At 51.2% G+C, this 16,632-nt stretch overlaps 2 protein-coding genes across 6 annotated transcripts; both read right to left on the bottom strand.

Annotated features, from left to right (window-relative positions):
* Positions 1 to 3,394, bottom strand: HEXIM1 (HEXIM P-TEFb complex subunit 1). Its single transcript, XM_068976739.1, has one exon. It carries the CDS (start codon positions 2,706 to 2,708, stop codon positions 1,746 to 1,748), a length of 963 nt encoding a protein of 320 aa, XP_068832840.1. The 5' UTR covers positions 2,709 to 3,394; the 3' UTR covers positions 1 to 1,745.
* A 3,739-nt stretch (positions 3,395 to 7,133) lies between these two features.
* Positions 7,134 to 16,620, bottom strand: ACBD4 (acyl-CoA binding domain containing 4). 5 transcript variants are annotated; one of them, XM_068977822.1, is made up of 12 exons: positions 16,572 to 16,620; positions 16,370 to 16,467; positions 16,075 to 16,194; positions 15,672 to 15,792; positions 15,504 to 15,588; positions 15,113 to 15,233; positions 14,800 to 14,886; positions 14,423 to 14,493; positions 14,246 to 14,321; positions 13,425 to 13,564; positions 13,145 to 13,298; positions 7,134 to 7,800 (listed from the first exon to the last, which is right to left on the bottom strand). In XM_068977822.1, exons 3-12 carry the CDS (start codon positions 16,160 to 16,162, stop codon positions 7,598 to 7,600), a joined length of 1,146 nt encoding a protein of 381 aa, XP_068833923.1. In that variant the 5' UTR covers positions 16,163 to 16,194; positions 16,370 to 16,467; positions 16,572 to 16,620; the 3' UTR covers positions 7,134 to 7,597. The 5 variants fall into 5 exon arrangements, with proteins under 5 accessions (XP_068833923.1, XP_068833924.1, XP_068833925.1 ...); XM_068977823.1 differs by lacking the exon at positions 14,800 to 14,886; XM_068977825.1 differs by lacking the exon at positions 13,145 to 13,298 and having other exon boundaries at positions 7,567 to 7,803.
* Positions 16,621 to 16,632: the final 12 nt, after the last annotated feature.

Below are 16,632 nucleotides of genomic sequence, written 5' to 3'. Positions count from 1 at the left end.
CAGCTTTGAAGGCCCTGAGTCAGTCTTAACCGCCATGATTTCCCTTGATTCATGGATTTGTGTATGCTTCTCACGCATCATAAGGCACATGTCACTCTTGAAGTTCCCACCACCTCCACTATTTCATTTAGCTGCAAAAGCAAGCTTCCCAATGGGAGTTCATCCACCTCAGGGGTTCTTAACCTTCAAGGAGTTTGAGAATTTCACGATTCTCTAGAACCTTCTCTCCAGAAGTACCTACACATAATATAAGTCTACATATAATTCCATGGGGCTCACGGAGCCGAAGGCCCCCTATGTTTCTGAGGAACGAGGTGACAGAAGCCTTGTGCTAGTGATTTGAGCAATGCATTTGGTCTAGGGAAATGCAGAGGGCAGGTAAAGATGGGCTGGGTAATCATGGTAACAGTAGGGAACAGTCTTACCATTTCAGTTTTGACTTAGGGGCAGAAACAAATTCCCAGGGCCTCCTGCACTTTGAAGAGTAGAACTACTGAAGGACTAAGCAGCTATCAGCAGTTTAGAAGACTGAGAATAGAGGCTGTATAGGGATGGTGCAGGGCTCCCACTTGGCCCCCCAAGGACGTAATTTAGCTCAACCAGAAGCTTTACATTTTGTTTGCAGTGAGGGGGCATTTTTAATTTTAGTTTGAGTCTCATGGAAAGGTGGACAGCTCCTATTCCTTTTCTTGATATAGGGAGCACTTAAGATTGGGCATTTAGGGTTAAGTCCTTGGAATGCCCCAAATGGTCATTTCCTCTATAAATACAATATTCCCTACCTCTGAATATTTTAACATAAAGAGCTGCCTCACAACTGTTTATTCAACCATTGCTTGCACTAAGAAAGCAAGATAAGTGCCTTTCCCAGGCATCCAAGAACTCCTTCCAGCCTTACTGGGAGGAGGAGGGGGGAATTACTAAAAACCCACTTGTAGGAGTGAAATGAGGCTGTCAGTTGTCCAACCTGACAAATGGCCAAATTAGGTTTACATTTTTGTTAATAGACTTCTGAATGGCTATTGAGAAGCAGAATTAAATTTTAAGCTGCTGATCATAGTTACTTCCTACTACTCCCCAAACACCCAACACTGGCTTATTTCTCCAGCATCAAGAAAGAAAATGAAGGCACTAGAAAACAACACACTTAAGTATTGAAGATAATTAAATCTTTATATTTTGCTGGAACTGTATATTGTAGCACACTAAAACCCATTCAAGGGAAAACTGGGCAAACTGAAAATTCTCCCATTAAGGTTTGGTTTTGAAAATGGACAAATACTTCCTTTACCCCTCCCCCCAATGCAGTCACATAAATCAATATTACTTTGAATTAGCTCTAGAAATCACACAAACTATGTTACATTTACAAATATTTATTATAACTAGAATGAATTTAATGGTTCTCAGATTTGGCCACCTTATAGCTCCATTTCAGGAGATTTTTAACAGAAAACTGCATTATAACCTGGTCAAATTACTTACACATTAAAAAAGAAAAAAAAAAAAACTCCTAAAAAGGAAAAGAAGGAAAGCAACCCTTCAGTTTCACATAATTAAAGAACAGGAGAAAGCACACAAACTACATCATAGCTAAATTGACTGAGCCAACCAAAGCCAGGGGGGATTTCTTTTCTGATTATGTGTCATAAAAAGGTCCACTGTCTTATATACACATGTATATAATGTTACATTCCATCACTGTAAAAAGTCCCCTTTGCCCCCTCCCCCGGAAAAGTTTCAGTCTAGTCTCCAAAGTTGGACAGCGGCGCTCGCTCCTGCTGCCGGTGCAGTTCGTTCTCCGTCAGCAGCTGGAGGTTCTCCGCGCGCAGCCGGTCCAGCTCCAGCTCAAGCTCCCGCACACGCGCGTCGTCGCCGTCCAGCCGCTGGCTTTCCAGCCGCAGCCGATTATTCTCGTCCTCCATACGCGAGAGGCACTTCTCCAGCTCTAGGTACTCTTTGATGAGCTCCTGCTTGCTCATGTTCTGCAGGCTCTCCGCGTGGTACCGCTCATAGGTCTCCGAGAAGTCCCGCTGCAGAAACTCGCTGCCGTCTCCTCCCATCCCGTCGCTTCCCCCATCCTCCTCGCCCGCTTCTTCCATAAAGTCCTCATCGCTGGTGTCGTCGGATTTGGCAGCGGCCCGTTTGGGATAGAGACCGGTTTTAAGATCCGGCTCCTCCTGGTCGTGGTCATCCATGAGGAACTGCGTGGTGTTATAGGGAGCAACTGGCTGGCCCTTAGCGAACATCTCGGCTCGAATCCTCGAAGCTCGCAGGCTCTGTTTCTCATCGAACTTTTTCTTCTCCTCCCAGGTCAGCGTATAGTACGGTTTCCAAAGCCGCTTCTTCTTGGAGGGGCGTCTCCTATGTTTTTTCTTGCCCACCTGTCTCTGCTGCGGGGGAGCTCCGCCAGCGGACAAGTCGTCCCCATTCTGGCCCTTCTCACCCGCTTCCGGACAGCTGGATTCTGGGCAGACCTGGGTCTTAAGGGGAGACGGCTGGGGTTCCAGGCTCCCTTCCCCCCCCTGCCCTGGAGAGCCACCCGACTGGGGGGACGCTCTCGATTGCCACCTACTGTCTTCCTCCGGCACCCGCTCCTCCGCGCCTGGGGGGCGATCAGGGTTCCGTTCTTCATGGACAGCAACAGCACCTGTACAGTTGCTAGTTTGAGGCTGGTGCTGATACTCTGACAAGAGTGGCTCGGCCATTGCTAATAGAATCTTCTTCTCGAAGTTTGAAGAATGTTGGCTGTAAGTCCTTTAGGAAAAAAGGTTTGCTTTTCTTTGCAAAAATGTCCAACACAGTCCTCTTCGGTCTGTAATTCCTGCAGTGATGCCTTTAGCCAGTCCTTCTGTCAGCAAACTCCAATTGCAATTTGGGGGCGCTCAAGTCAATAAAGGGTTAAGCGCCCAGAGCTCGGCCAGATAGCGGGTCCAAGGGGGTGCAGCAGCAGGAACAGTACGTAATGTGCAGAGGGGGTGGGCTTCAAGCCTTCCCGCAGACCGCCCCCGCGATCGAGAAGTTGGTGGGCAAGAAGATTAGGTTAAATCCAATGGGTTAAACCCAGCCCCGAAGGGGTTAAAACTACCCGATGACGCTGACTCCGAGGGGCCGGATCCAGAAAGGGTTAAATCCCCTGCCGCAGAGCCCACAAGGGGTTAAAGTCCCAAAGCCACCTCCTCCCACTTCCACGGGTGTCGCTCCAAGCCGAGCTCCCCGTTCCCTAGGCCCGGCCGGAGCCTCAGCCGAGGACAGACAAACTCATCTCCCCTTTGGCTCGATGTTCTGCTCAGCTCAGTTCTCCTCCGCCTCCTCCTCTTTTTCCTCCCTCCCTCCTCCCCCTTCCGACAGCTCCTCTTCCGCCTCCTCCCCCAACTTCCCCTCCCAACCTGCCTCTCCACCTGCCAACTTCCAACTGCTGCCTCCCAACCCTCTGCGCCCCTTTTATATAGAAGCCGGTCCGCCCCGCCCATGCGCATGCGTGACTGAGTCCCCATCACAGGAAGCTGGGAGTCGTAGTTCCCATCTTTCAGGCCTGCCGTCCTCGCGCGCCGTACGACGTAGCCAATCCCAGGACGCGTAGGGGGCGTTTTCCAGGCCGCCTCCTTCCATCGCTTATCCCTCTCTAGAGAAACGTGAGCGCCCATTGGTCAAAAGGCACACGTCTCGCCGAGGAAAGAAGGCCAATCGCAGAGAAGATGGGGCGGGCTCTGGACCATACCATTCTGCTTCAGGAATACAGCAAGATTCGATGGCCTGTGAGGGCCTGCACAGAATATTTTTATGAAAAGGTGTGTCTTAAAGGTTATTATCCTATTCTGTTCTCAGCGGGAAGGTTCTGACGATCACAAACATTTGTTAACCTAAGCGAGAATGGTTTACCCCTAAAAAGTAGTCCCTAAAGTGTAAACGAGTATTTAATTCTGTAAATAGAGATGTTGGCCCATGGCTATTAATTCTCGATTCTTAAGATTACAAGAATGGCTTCAAGGTGTTGATTAGTGACTGGGATGGACGTTTGCGGAAGGATATTGTGAACACCTTTTTTGTAAAAAAAAAAAGCGCATGAAGAGGTAAACAAATGAAGAATAAAAAGTGCCGCCTTAAAGGGACAGTGTGACTGCTTTACGGCAGCACCCTCTGACTAGGCCTCGGAAGATGAGAAAGCAGGTTCGAGTCCCGGGTGACGTCCACTCCCGGACTACCCTGGGACCCTTAGCGGAAAGTGGCGGAGTCCCAGCCCCAGCGTAGTCTTTCACGGCCGCCCCCGCCCAGGGGCCAGTGCAAAATGGTGGGCCGTGGCTGATTTCTCTCGCCGGCGCCGGGAAGTGCTGGGTGTGCGCCCTGGGATCCCCCGAGACCCCGGGATGTAAGGTCTCGCTTCCCTTCTCCCTCACTGGGCCTCAGCTTCTATCGAAGAAAATGGCCTCCTGGGGCCCTCTTGGTTTGTTCAGTTGGGAATCGACCATGAAATTTTCCTAAGCCTGGATGGGAGTCCAGGGCAGCGGATGAGCCTCTTTGTTGGGGGAGGGGTTCGAAATTAATACAGAGTTGAAATAATCAACCCTGGCTACTCAAGAGAGAAGCCACAGACTGGAAAGAATCATCCACTGAGGCTCTTCCTCGTCAGTGGACGCTGGGCAACACCGGCAGGGAGGCAGAGCCAGAGGCTTCCCCGAGGAGGAAACCTTGCCCAGAAATGGGGGCAGAGGGATTCTGGCCCAGAACCGTGGGACAGATTCATGGGGGGCGGGGAGGGGGTAGGGCGGCGCGCTACCAACTCCTTGTGAAAATTCTCCAGATTCCAGGCTTCCGCCCAAAGGACAGGGGCTGAGGGCCAGGAGAAGCCGAAACCCTCCACTCAAATCACTTAGGTCTAAAATCTTTCATGCTGCAGTCCATGAGGTCGCAGAGTCGGACACTACTGAGCGACCGAACTGAACTGAAAATCTTTCTGTAATCTCAGTTTTCCCCATTTGCCACACACCGTGACTCTTCTGTTTCTTCATCAACAGCCCCGTCATATTCCAACTGCTTTCCACCGAACAGCGTTCCTTTGCACACAGAACCATTTGCCCCTCCACAGCCCAGTGAGTTAGGCAGGGTAGGGATTCTTGTCTCCATTTTAGAGAGAAGGAATCTCTAAAGCTCAAAAATTAAGTGACTTGTCCAAGGTCACATGACAATTAAGTGACACTTTCGGTGAAAGCGAAGGTCTCTGTGACTCCGTGCTGTTAAGAACTCTGGATTTAGTTCCTTTCCATCAGCAACACTTTCAGCCAACTTCTGGCCCTTCTTTCTCTCTCTCTCTCTCTCTCTCTTTTTTTTTTTTTTTTTGCCTCACCTGGAGGCATGTGGGATGTTAGTTCCCCCACTTAAGGAAAGAACCCGGCTCCCTACAATGGAAACAGTCTTAACCAGTGGACCGTCAGGTTAATCTCACATTCGATAAGAAGGCACAATGATGAGTAAAATTTCATCCGTGCTACTCAAGAATTGTGTAGACAGGCCATCAAACCTATGGTAAGCCAAAATGGCAGGTGATGAAAATCCTGATAGGACCTTGTGAGCCAAGTTGCTTAGGAGTTGAGAATTGTGGACAGGTTTCATGGAGGAGGTGACTTCGTGGCTGTCTAAAACATGAAGCATTTTCAGGCAGAGTGGCATGAGCAGGACATTTATGACGAGTAGGCGTCTTGTCCCAAGACAGGACTTGTCTAGGGATTCAGGAGTGGTTTTGTGGGGAAGTGGTCATGGGCATGCCCAGAGGGAGAGGCAAGCAAGAGTGACCCTGAGACATATCCAGCTGTTTTGAGACAGAACATCCTAGCCTGTTTTCCCTGAGAATTCAGGTCTTTCTGAAAAACCTGCCCTCTCCTGTGCTTCTTCTTCAGTCATGCAAGAAGCTTCGCAGGAGCAAGAGCTTCTCCTCAACAGTGGGAGTTCCCTGATGAAAAGTTTTTGGAGAGAACTCGACTGGGAGTCAGAGACCTCCAAATTGTTACATTTTCAGACTCCAAAGGACTCCTGGGTACCCTCAGTTGGGATTTGGAAGGTACAACTGAGCCCAGCCTCAGTCTGTTGGGCTCAGCTGTATGGGCTCATTTGTTCTATTAGGGGAGTAGTGGTCAGACTCACAGGTTGTGGAACTCCAGAATTCTATGAAACAAGAGGCCACGCACCTTGATATTAGCTAGGCATTTTGCCATTAATGTCCTGGTCATTAATCCCCAGGACTGCCTTATGGTGAAAAGGTCTTCATCGCTATTTCACAAACAAGGCAACCCAGGATCAGAGCAAAGAATCCTGCCCAAGTCATACTGCGAGTATGCGCAAGCGGTGGCGCTGGCTTCCGCTTGCCTCCCCAGCACCAGTTTGGCCCCTCTTCCTTGCCCTCCAGTTGTTCATCCCTAACACAGGGATTAACTTAAAATTTAGTAGCCCCAGCAGCCAGCGACTCCCAGAGGTCTCTGCTCAGTTTGGCACTGGACCCACCCCGACGGGAGCCGCGGGGACGACGCTCCCGCCGTCCTTGGCCTTCCAGAAAGTTCCCTGGGAAAGCCCGAGCGCAGAAGGCACAGGGGGAGAGCAGCTGAGGAGGGGGAAGCGGGCAGTGGGCACTTCCGGGGCCCGGATCTCGGCCCCCGACCCTACGCCGGGCGCGCAGAGCAGGGAGTAACCGCCCTTCCCTTCGGGCGGGAACGGAGCCTGGGCCCGAGCCCGCCGGACTCCTCTCCTCCCGCCGCCCCTAGCTGGCAAACTTCCCCCCTCCCGCAATCCCCACCCACGGCAGGGCAGGGGGCGGGGCCCTGGGCCCACCCCCGGCCGCTGCTGGGGGCCCCACCCAGGGTGCCCCCAGCAGCCGCTCCACCTCCCCTGCAGACCCGCGGCTGTTCCCTCCACTAGCCCGGGGAGGGGGAAATGCTTCCTCTGGAACGCCGACCTCTGGCGTCTCGGGGTCGTCCACGGCAGCGGGGGAGGGGCCACAGAAGGAACCTGAACCTCGCGCGTCCCGGACGCGCTTGCCGCCTCACTCCGTGGCAGCCCAGACGGCAGAAGATGAAGGTTTTATTTTATTTAGTGAAACACTCTTTTGTAAGTGCATCTTTAGTGAGGACGTCCTGAGTATTTCTGCGGGTAAGGCGGCCAGCCAAAAGGAGCTGACTGCCCTCCCCCGGGGCCAGCTCTCTCCGCCTTTCCCCAACTCGGTCGAGCCTCCTGGCCTCCCTCCCACAGCCCGCCCGCCAATCACTCTTCCAGGGCTCGGCCGAAGTCCCAACTTGCCCAAGAGCTGAGCCTCCTCGGGGAGAGGCTGGGATGGGAGAGGAGTCAGGTGACTCAGAGGGTGGGGAGGGCAGAGGCTGAGACCCGGTAGCTCCGCCCCTGGATCACCCGCCCACCCCGAACTGGGGACTTGCTCCACAAAGGCAGTCTCCCCAGGAAGCCTGAGGTGGTCGAGGGGGAGAGGAGGGACAGTCCCTGTGGAGCTGCAGGAAGAGTAGGGTCTTATCTGGCCCCCACACGAGGAGAGGGGTATCAAGGTGAACACTATTTGGGGCGGGAATCCAGGGGGTGGGGGGTGGGGGGTTAATGCTTCCTAAACCCTAGGAAGGCTCAGGGCACTGCAGAACACAGGGTTCATAGCCTCCTGTTGGCTACAGACGACTCCACCGAGAGTCACCTCTTCTGGGTCCGAAACTGTCGGAAGAGCCACTGGACGATGAAGGGCCACAGGAGGAAGAAGATCAACGTGGGGCCAGAAAGCCTGAGGGGCCGAGGCCTGGCACTGGGTGGCGGCATCTGCTGCCAAGAGGAGAGAGTCAAGCGCCAGCCCAGGCCTCAGCTCAGGCTAGGCCCTCCTTAGGGACCTGCTTCCAGAACTCAAGTGGGAGCTGCTACCTCCCTCTCCCCAGTCTGAAGATTGGGGCTCCCGGTTTGTCCCTGAAACATTGAGCCCCAACTCCCTCCCCTATCTTCCTCCCACGGCAATTCAAGGTGCCAAAAAGAGTGGAGGAACTGACTCCAGGTCATCTCCTCTGGGCCACAAAGCCTGATAGGGCCTGAAGGCCCCATATTGTAAAGGATGTGCCACATTTCCAATGAAGACCCAGGGTGTTCAGATTTTAGTTTCTAAATCCCATTATCTGTTGAAGCAAGGCTCCTTGGAGAAGTGGCAGATTTCAGGTCTGGAGCAGGGAAGGTGGAATTGAATGTGGGATGTCTTATACCAGGAAATAAAGAAGCTGTTAAGGATTAATGAGATTATGTTACAAGAACCTAGGACCCAGCTAGAAAGGGAGGGTCTTACAAAGTTGTGACAGTCTGGGCATCAAAAAGAATGATATGATTGCAGTTGACTGAAATACTGAGTCTTAAAGTCCATAAATTCATAGAAGAGTAAGTTGGAAATTTATCACCATTGAGGTGGCTGTTAAATCAACTCCTTTCTTTAAAAATATATAAGTAAAGAGAAAGAATTAAGCACTTATTCTGCCCTTCCATAAGGCACCATATTTCAGGGAAATCCTAGATGGTCAGGGAAACTCGACAGAAAAATGCTAGCTAATAAATGTTAAAGGAATCATACAAAAGTCCACTTTTTGCAACCATTAACTAAATTACTGATCCAACAAGGATTATCTATCACTTGTCAAAAGCTCTGTGTCAAATGGGGCTGATGGGGAACTGGGACATTTCCTGGCTCCAAGTGGTGGAATCAGACTCACTCCTTCATCCCTGCTGTGATCCTCACTAGGAATATTCATGGTAGGACATCCAGTTATGCGTCTTGATGTGAAGAAAGAATATCACCTCTGATGTAATCTGGTCATGTAATCTAGCCACAGGGCTGTCATGAGACTCAAGAAGTGGTACAGTCTACAAGACTACTGAACAGTCTCATCACCAAGTCAGTAGCAAGGAAGAGGACTGGTCTAGACTAACAGAGTCTTAAGGACAGAGGCTCCTGGCCTGGACAGACAGGGAAGCTGGAAAAGACGATTTGAATCTGGACTGTGTATTTGACTGTTGGCTCAGACAGTAAAGCGTCTGCCTACAATGCAGGAGACCTGGGTTTGATCCCTGGGTCGGGAACATCCCCTGGAGAAGGAAATAGCAACCCACTCCAGTATTCTTGCCTGGAAAATCCCATGGATGGAGGAGCCTGGTAGGGTATAGTCCATGGGGTTGCAAAGAGTCAGACACGACTGAGCAACTTCACTTTGTGTTTTTGATGATATGAAGGAATTGTGGTGTGCAGTAAAATGTTTTTGCTAGGTAGTAGAGTGTTCTTATTTTCAGAGATGCAAGTCCAGGTATCTCAGCATGGAAATATTCAGCATATAAAATTAGTAAAACGTAAATAAAAAATACCACTTCAGCATTCTTGCCTTGAGAACTCCATGAACAGCATGAAAAGGCAAAATGGTAGGATACTGAAAGAGGAACTCCCCAGGTCGTAGGCATCCAATATGCTATGGAGATCAGTAGAGAAATAACTCCAGAAAGAATGAAAGGATGGACCCAAAGCAAAAACAATACCCAGTTGTGGATATGACTGGTGATAGAAGCAAGGTCCAATGCTATAAAGAGCAATATTGCATAGGAACCTGGAATGTCAGGTCCATGAATCAAGGCAAATTGGAAGTGGTCAAACAAGAGATGGTGAGAGTAAACATCGACATTCTAGGAATCAGCGAACTAAAATGGACTGGAATGGTGAATTTAACTCAGATGACCATTACAACTACTACTGCAGGCAGGAATCCCTTAGAAGAAATGGAGTAGCCATCATGGTCAACAAAAGAGTCCGAAATGCGGTACTTGGATGCAATCTCAAAAATGACAGAATGATCTCTGTTCGTTTCCAAGGCAAACCATTCAATATCACAGTAATCCAAGTCTATGCCCCAACCAGTAACGCTGAAGAAGCTGAAGTTGAACGGTTTTATGAAGACCTACAAGACCTTTTAGAACTAACACTCAAAAAAGAAGTCCTTTTCATTATAGGGGACTGGAATGCAAAAGTAGGAAGTCAAGAAACACTTGGAGTAACAGGCAAATTTGGCCTTGGAATACGGAATGAAGCAGGGCAAAGACTAATAGAGTTTTGCCAAGAAAATGCATGGGTCATAGCAAACACCCTCTTCCAACAACACGAGAGAAGACTCTACACATGGACATCACCAGATGGTCAACACCGAAATCAGATTGATAACATTCTTTGCAGCCAAAGATGGAGAAGCTCTATACAGTCAACAAAAACAAGACCAGGAGCTGACTGTGGCTCAGATCATGAACTCCTTATTGCCAGATTCAGACTTAAATTGAAGAAAGTAGGGAAAACCACTAGACCATTCAGGTATGACCTAAATCAAATCCCTTATGATTATACAGTGGAAGTGTGAAATAGATAAGGGACTAGATCTGATAGATTGAGTGCCTGATGAACTATGGAATGAGGTTCATGACATTGTAGAGGAGACAGGGATCAAGACCATCCCCATGGAAAAGAAATGCAAAAAAGCAAAATGGCTGTCTGGGGAGGCCTTACAAATAGCTGTGAAAAGAAGAGAAGTGAAAAGCAAAGGAGAAAAGGAAAGATATAAGCATCTGAATGCAGAGTTCCAAAGAATAGCAAGAAGAGATAAGAAAGCCTCCCTCAGCAATCAATGCAAAGAAATAGAGGAAAAGAACAGAATGGGAAAGACTAGAGATCTCTTTAAGAAAATTAGATATACCAAGGGAATATTTCATGCAAAGATGGGCTCGATAAAGGACAGAAATGGTATGGACCTAACAGAAGCAGAAGATATTAAGAAGAGGTGGCAAGAATACACAGAACTGTACAAAAAAGATCTTCAAGATAATCACGATGGTGTGATCACTCACCTAGAGCCAGACATCCTGGAATGTGAAGTCAAGTTGGCCTTAGAAAGCATCACTATGAACAAAGCCAGTGGAGGTGATGGAATTCCAGTTGAGCTATTTCAAATCCTGAAAGATGATGCTGTGAAAGTGCTGCACTCAATATGCCAGCAAATTTGGAAAACTCAGCAGTGGCCACAGGACTGGAAAAGGTGAGTTTTCATTCCAGTCCCAAAGAAAGGCAATGCCAAAGAATGCTCAAACTACTGCACAATTGCACTCATTTCACACGCTAGTAAAGTAATGCTCAAAATTCTCCAAGCCAGGCTTCAGCAATACATGAACTGTGAACTTCCAGATGTTCAAGCTGGTTTTAGAAAAGGCAGAGGAACCAGAGATCAAATTGCCAACATCTGCTGGATCATCAAGACAGCAAGAGAGTTCCAGAAAAACATCTATTTCTGCTTTAGTGACTATGCCAAAGCCTTTGACTGTGTGGATCACAATAAACTGGAAAATTCTGAAGAGATGGGAATACCAGACCACCTGACCTGCCTTCTGAGAAACCTATATGCAGGTCAGGAAGCAACAGTTAGAACTGCACATGGAACAACAGACTGGTTCCAAATAGGAAAAGGAGTACATCAAGGCTGTATATTGTCACCCTGCTTATTTAACTTACATGCAGAGTACATCATGAGAAATGCTGGACTGGAAGAAGCACAAGCTGGAATCGAGATTGCCAGGAGAAATTTCAATAACCTCAGATATGCAGATGATACCACCCTTATGGCAGAAAGTGAAGAGGAACTAAAAAGCCTCTTGATGAAAGTGAAAGTGGAGAGTGAAAAAGTTGGCTTAAAGCTCAACATTCAGAAAAGGAAGATTATGGCATCTGAGCCCATCACTTCTTGGGAAATAGATGGGGAAACAGTGTCAGACTTAATTTTTTTGAGTTCCAAAATCACTGTAGATGGTGACTGCAGCCGTGAAATTAAAAGACACTTGCTCCTTGGAAGAAAAGTTATGACCAACCTAGATAGCATATTGAAAAGCAGGGACATTACTTTGCCAACAAAGGTCCGTCTAGTCAAGGCTATGGTTTTTCCAGGGGTCATGATTAGATGTGAGAGTTGGAGTGTGAAGAAGGCTGAGCGCCGAAGAATTGATGCTTTTGAACTGTGGTGTTGGAGAAGACTCTTGAGAGTCCCTTGGACTGCAAGGAGATCCAACCAGTCCATTCTGAAGGAGATCAGCCCTGGGTTTTCTTTGGAAGGAATGATGCTAAAGCTGAAACTCCAGTACTTTGGCCACCTCATGTGAAGAGTTGACTGATTGGAAAAGACTCTGACGGTGGGAGGGATTGGGGGCAGGAGGAGAAGGGGACGACAGAGGATGAGATGGCTGGATGGCATCACTGACTCGACAGATGTGAGTCTGAGTGAACTCCAGGAGTTGGTGATGGACAGGGAGGCCTGGCGTGCTGCGATTCATTGGGTCACAAAGAGTCGGACACGACTGAGCGACTGAACTGAACTGAACCGAAATAAAAAATATTAGTAAAACCTTGGCGAGGGGTAGGTGAGTGTTGAAATGCTAGCCACTGTGGATCTGAGGAAATTCCTACCAATTCCTCTGTGCCAAGGGGACAAAGGGTCACCTGAGTGATTCCTTCATATCCAGGACTTCAGCCGTCCCCTGCCCCCACAGCTCCAGGCTTCACAAGTACAGACTCATTCAGAGTTAATGGTGGATGCCAGCTTTGGAGGGAGATACAAGTGGGACCACTCCCAGCTCCATCACTTAATAATAATACTAATAGTAACAATGAGCCCCATTCGGAAGCACCTACATGCATTATCTCACCTAATCTTCACAGCAGCTCTGTGGGGTTCTTCCAGGCTGTGTGAGTTACTTCCAGGCCCTGAGGTAAATTATTCAACCTCTCAGAGCTTTAGTTTCCTCATTTGTAAAAGGGGAATGAAAAGAAAACCTATTTCATTGTTGTGTGTGTGTGTGTGTGTGGATAAAATGAGGTAATGTAGGTAATATGTTGGCACACAGCCGGGGCTCCACGAATGGCTGCTCTTATTTATTTTGCAGAAGCAGAGGTGTCAGGGGTAAGCAGATCTAGAAGTCAGGAGGAGGAGTGAGGGGTGCAAGGGCTGAATGTGAGGGGAGGGGAAGACAGTAAGTCTGGGAACAGAAGAAGTCCTGACGGAGGGGCAATAGGGACCCCCTCCCAGCCCCAGTGCAAAGAGCAGACAGGTTCTGGCACCTCCAACTGCTGGAATTCCCTCTGTCCTCGGTTTCCCTTCTGGCACGGGGTGGGGGTAAAAGCAGGAAAGGAGGGCTTCTCCCACTCTCCTTCCAGGTTGGAAGCACTGTAGACCCCCCGACTTCCTGGCCTGACCCATAAGCCACACCATTCTCTGGAGAAGGCAGAAATATGGGCAGATAGAGACGGGGGGACAAAGAAGTGGCTAGCTGAGGAGTCCAGCACAGAGACCCTCAAAATTCTGCCCCAATCTTGCCCTGGACCTTCAGAGGGGGCTCACCTGCTTGGGGGGCATAGGCATGCTCTCCAGGCTCTGCAGCCTCCCCTGGACGTCCCGCATACTCTCCTGCAGCGCACGGACTGTCCCCACCAGCCACGAGTCCAATTCCTGGGGCCCCAGCAGCGGGCCTTCCAGTCTCCCTGCAGAGCACAGACACACAGGGAAGGGGACGCAGGAAGCAACTCAGCTCGGGGCAGGGCCAGGGAGGAGTCAGTAGAATGCCATCCCTTGTGCCCAGTGTGAGTCTTATAAAGTCCATGCATGCAGCTGATGGACTGCCAGGGGTTCGAACCCCAGCACTACCACTTAGCTCTGTGGCTCTGGGCAAGTCAGTAACTTCTCTAAGCCTCGTTTGTCATCTGAAAATCATGTCCTCTCCCTCACAGGGCTGCTTGCTCTGAGGAATAAAGGAGATAATATTTATGAAAGTGCCTCTTATGGGACGTGGCACATTGGAAGTTAGGAAGAGATAAGGGAGAACTCAACTCGTCGTCCTTGGAGAGTCCCAAATGGGAGACCCCAAGAGAAAGGATGACTCCCAAGGCCACGCAGATGTAGATGAGAGAACTGGTCTAGAGTTCTACCCCTGCTGCCCTGACTCAGTGCCAGCCAAGGGCACAGACTCCTGGTGGCCCTTGGAGAGGAGGCCAGGCAGGGACTTTGTTCCTCCAGACCAGTCTCTGGCTTTTGGCAACCCTTCCTTGGCAGAGGCTGCTCTCTCTAGTGCCCAGCACTGGACTTTCTCCTCTGCGCATGAAGGCAGCCAGGCGAAGGCCCCCAGGCACTGGAACCATGGGGCAAAGAGTCGCATAGGGGCTCACCTTTCTCTGCAGGAGGCTCGGGGGTGTTTCTGGTGTCATTTTCTCCTCCCAGGGCGCCCCTTTGCTCTTCCCCAACCTGCAGGGAAGAGTCACAAAGTCCACGGAGGGGAGGGTGGTGGTGGGAGCAGCCAGGGCCCAGTGGGGTGGGGAAAGGGAGGGGATGGGAGTGGGTCTCACCAGCTCAGGCTCCAGCTGCTCCACAGAATCACAGAAAACCTCGGAGTCCTGGTCCCTGGGTGGCTGGGATTCTGAGGAGGAGGAAGTAGGGCGAGTGGCAGGAGGGAAGCCATGGAAGGAGGGGAAGGGTGTGCACCTGGGCAGAGGCACCTGTTCAGGGGACCCTCAAGATGCTACCACAAGAGGCGCAGATGCGTCCCTGAGAGGACAGGGATCCCAGAACCTGCCCCTGGCCTTTGGGACCACAGGGGGTCTCAGTGTCTGTGGGCATGAGGTGTGACAGGCACAGCGCAGCATCTAGCCTGCTCCCCTCCACGCTGCCTGGAGGTCCTCCCACCTCTGACCTGGCCTTCTGCTCCTCCCACCCAGACACTGACCTGGGCTTGGGGGTGTTGGTTCCTTGGGGAGGCAGGGAGGCTCTGGGGCAGCCTCAGCATCTCCATTCAGTACCTGCTCTTTCCAACCTGCGGAGACACAGCACCCAGAGGTGGGGCTGGGAAGAGATCAGGCCCCCGCTCCCCATCCTCACTTAGCCAGGGACTCTGTCTGAGACCCACCCCATCGGGGCACTAGCTGGGGTCCTTAAAGGAACATCTCTAGAGCCCTATGCCTCCAGGCTTCCCTCCAATTGAGCAGCCCCCTAAGACAGTTCTGTCAGCCTTTGTGGAGCTCCCAGCCTGGGTGCCTGACCTGTGACCCTTCTCAGGAATGTCTCCGGGGGCCTCGGCATGTCAGGGATCACCTGGTACAGGGGCTCGAAGTAACCAAACATGTCCTCTGCCACTTCGCCCAGGGGCACTGTGTCGATCACCTGTGCAGAATGGGTCTAATGGGGAAAGGCTGGCCCCTCCCACCACTGCCCGCCTACCCCCTTGACCTGTGCCACCTCCACCCTGCTGCTGCCATCATATCCCTCCACCTTGTACCCAGTCAGGACCCAGAGTCAGGCAGGGGCAGGGGAACAACATGAAGGTGGAATTCCCATAGGTGTATCAATGTGCAGGAAACGTAATGGCGGAAGGGGGGCGGGTCACCTGGCTGAGAGCTTGGACACAGGGAGGAGCCTGCAGCCTCTCCCTACCTTCTGTGCCACCAGCTTCATCTCGGTAATGTAGGCGGACATGGCCTCCTCCCTGCTCATCTGGCCCAGGCTGTTCCAGGCTTCCCTGGGGGTGGGGGTGGGGGGCGGAGGGCTGTGAAAGGCTGATTGACAGCTGAGGCTTGTTTGCCCAGCTGATGGGAAGCTCACCATTTGTAACGTCCAATAGGGTCCCAGAACCCAGGCTGGGGGATGAGGCAGGGCCCCATGGTAGCCTGCTTGTAGTAGCTGTAGAACCGCAGCATCTCTTCGTAGGAGGGGCGGTAAGAGCCTGGACAGGAGTTGAGAAGTGGAGAGAGACAGTATCACTCCCAGCTCCAGGAGGACAGAGGCGGGAGGAGAACCACCCTTGGTGGGGTGGTGAAGGGTCTCTCTTGGTGGGGGCAGAGATGGTGAAGGGTCTCACTCAGGAAAGATGACAGGGGCAGGTGGCAGAGGGGAACCCCAGGACAACATATGCAGGGACTTGTCTGCAAAGCTGCCAGGATCAGAGTCTCCTGGGAGGCAGACCCTGGTCATCTGAACCCCCAAATGCGGGTCCGCGTGCCCTCACCGTTCTTAGGCAGGTTCTGAATGACGCTGACTGCGGCCTGGAACTGTTTCTGACAGTCTGGTTCTGGACTTTCATTTTCGATACCCATCTCCAGCCCTGGGACCCTACTTATGGGCGACTCTGCAAGAACAAGACTGTGGGTGAACAGTTTCCAGGTTCCTCCACCCGCCTCCCTGGCACACGCCTCTGTAAGCCACTGGTCCACTTTCCAGAGCGGCAAACTAAGCTCTTTAGAGGCCTAAGTGAGATGCCCCGGGAGGTCAGAAGCTGCAACTGAGGAGACTCCTTTTCCTACCCAAGGCAGCGTGGGTGTGACCAGGGTGACTGAGAGGGCCTCGGTGTGTGGGTCAGGTGGCAAGGGTCGCGGTGTCTCTAGACGCACATCTTCGACTCCTAGACAGGCGAACGGGCAAGCCGAGGGGAATCAGGGCGGGGCGAGCAGTCTCCCACCCCAGCCTCCCATACCCCGGCTCAGCCTCTCGGCGCCCAGCACTCACCCTCAGGGCCCACTGCCCGGACACCTAGGTTCCCTCTTGTCACTAGTCGGAGGCTTCCTAC

This window comes from Capricornis sumatraensis, chromosome 8, assembly GCF_032405125.1.
Source record: "Capricornis sumatraensis isolate serow.1 chromosome 8, serow.2, whole genome shotgun sequence".
In the NCBI taxonomy this organism is placed as follows: domain Eukaryota; kingdom Metazoa; phylum Chordata; class Mammalia; order Artiodactyla; family Bovidae; genus Capricornis; species Capricornis sumatraensis.
This window is presented reverse-complemented; position numbering and strand designations above follow the sequence as displayed.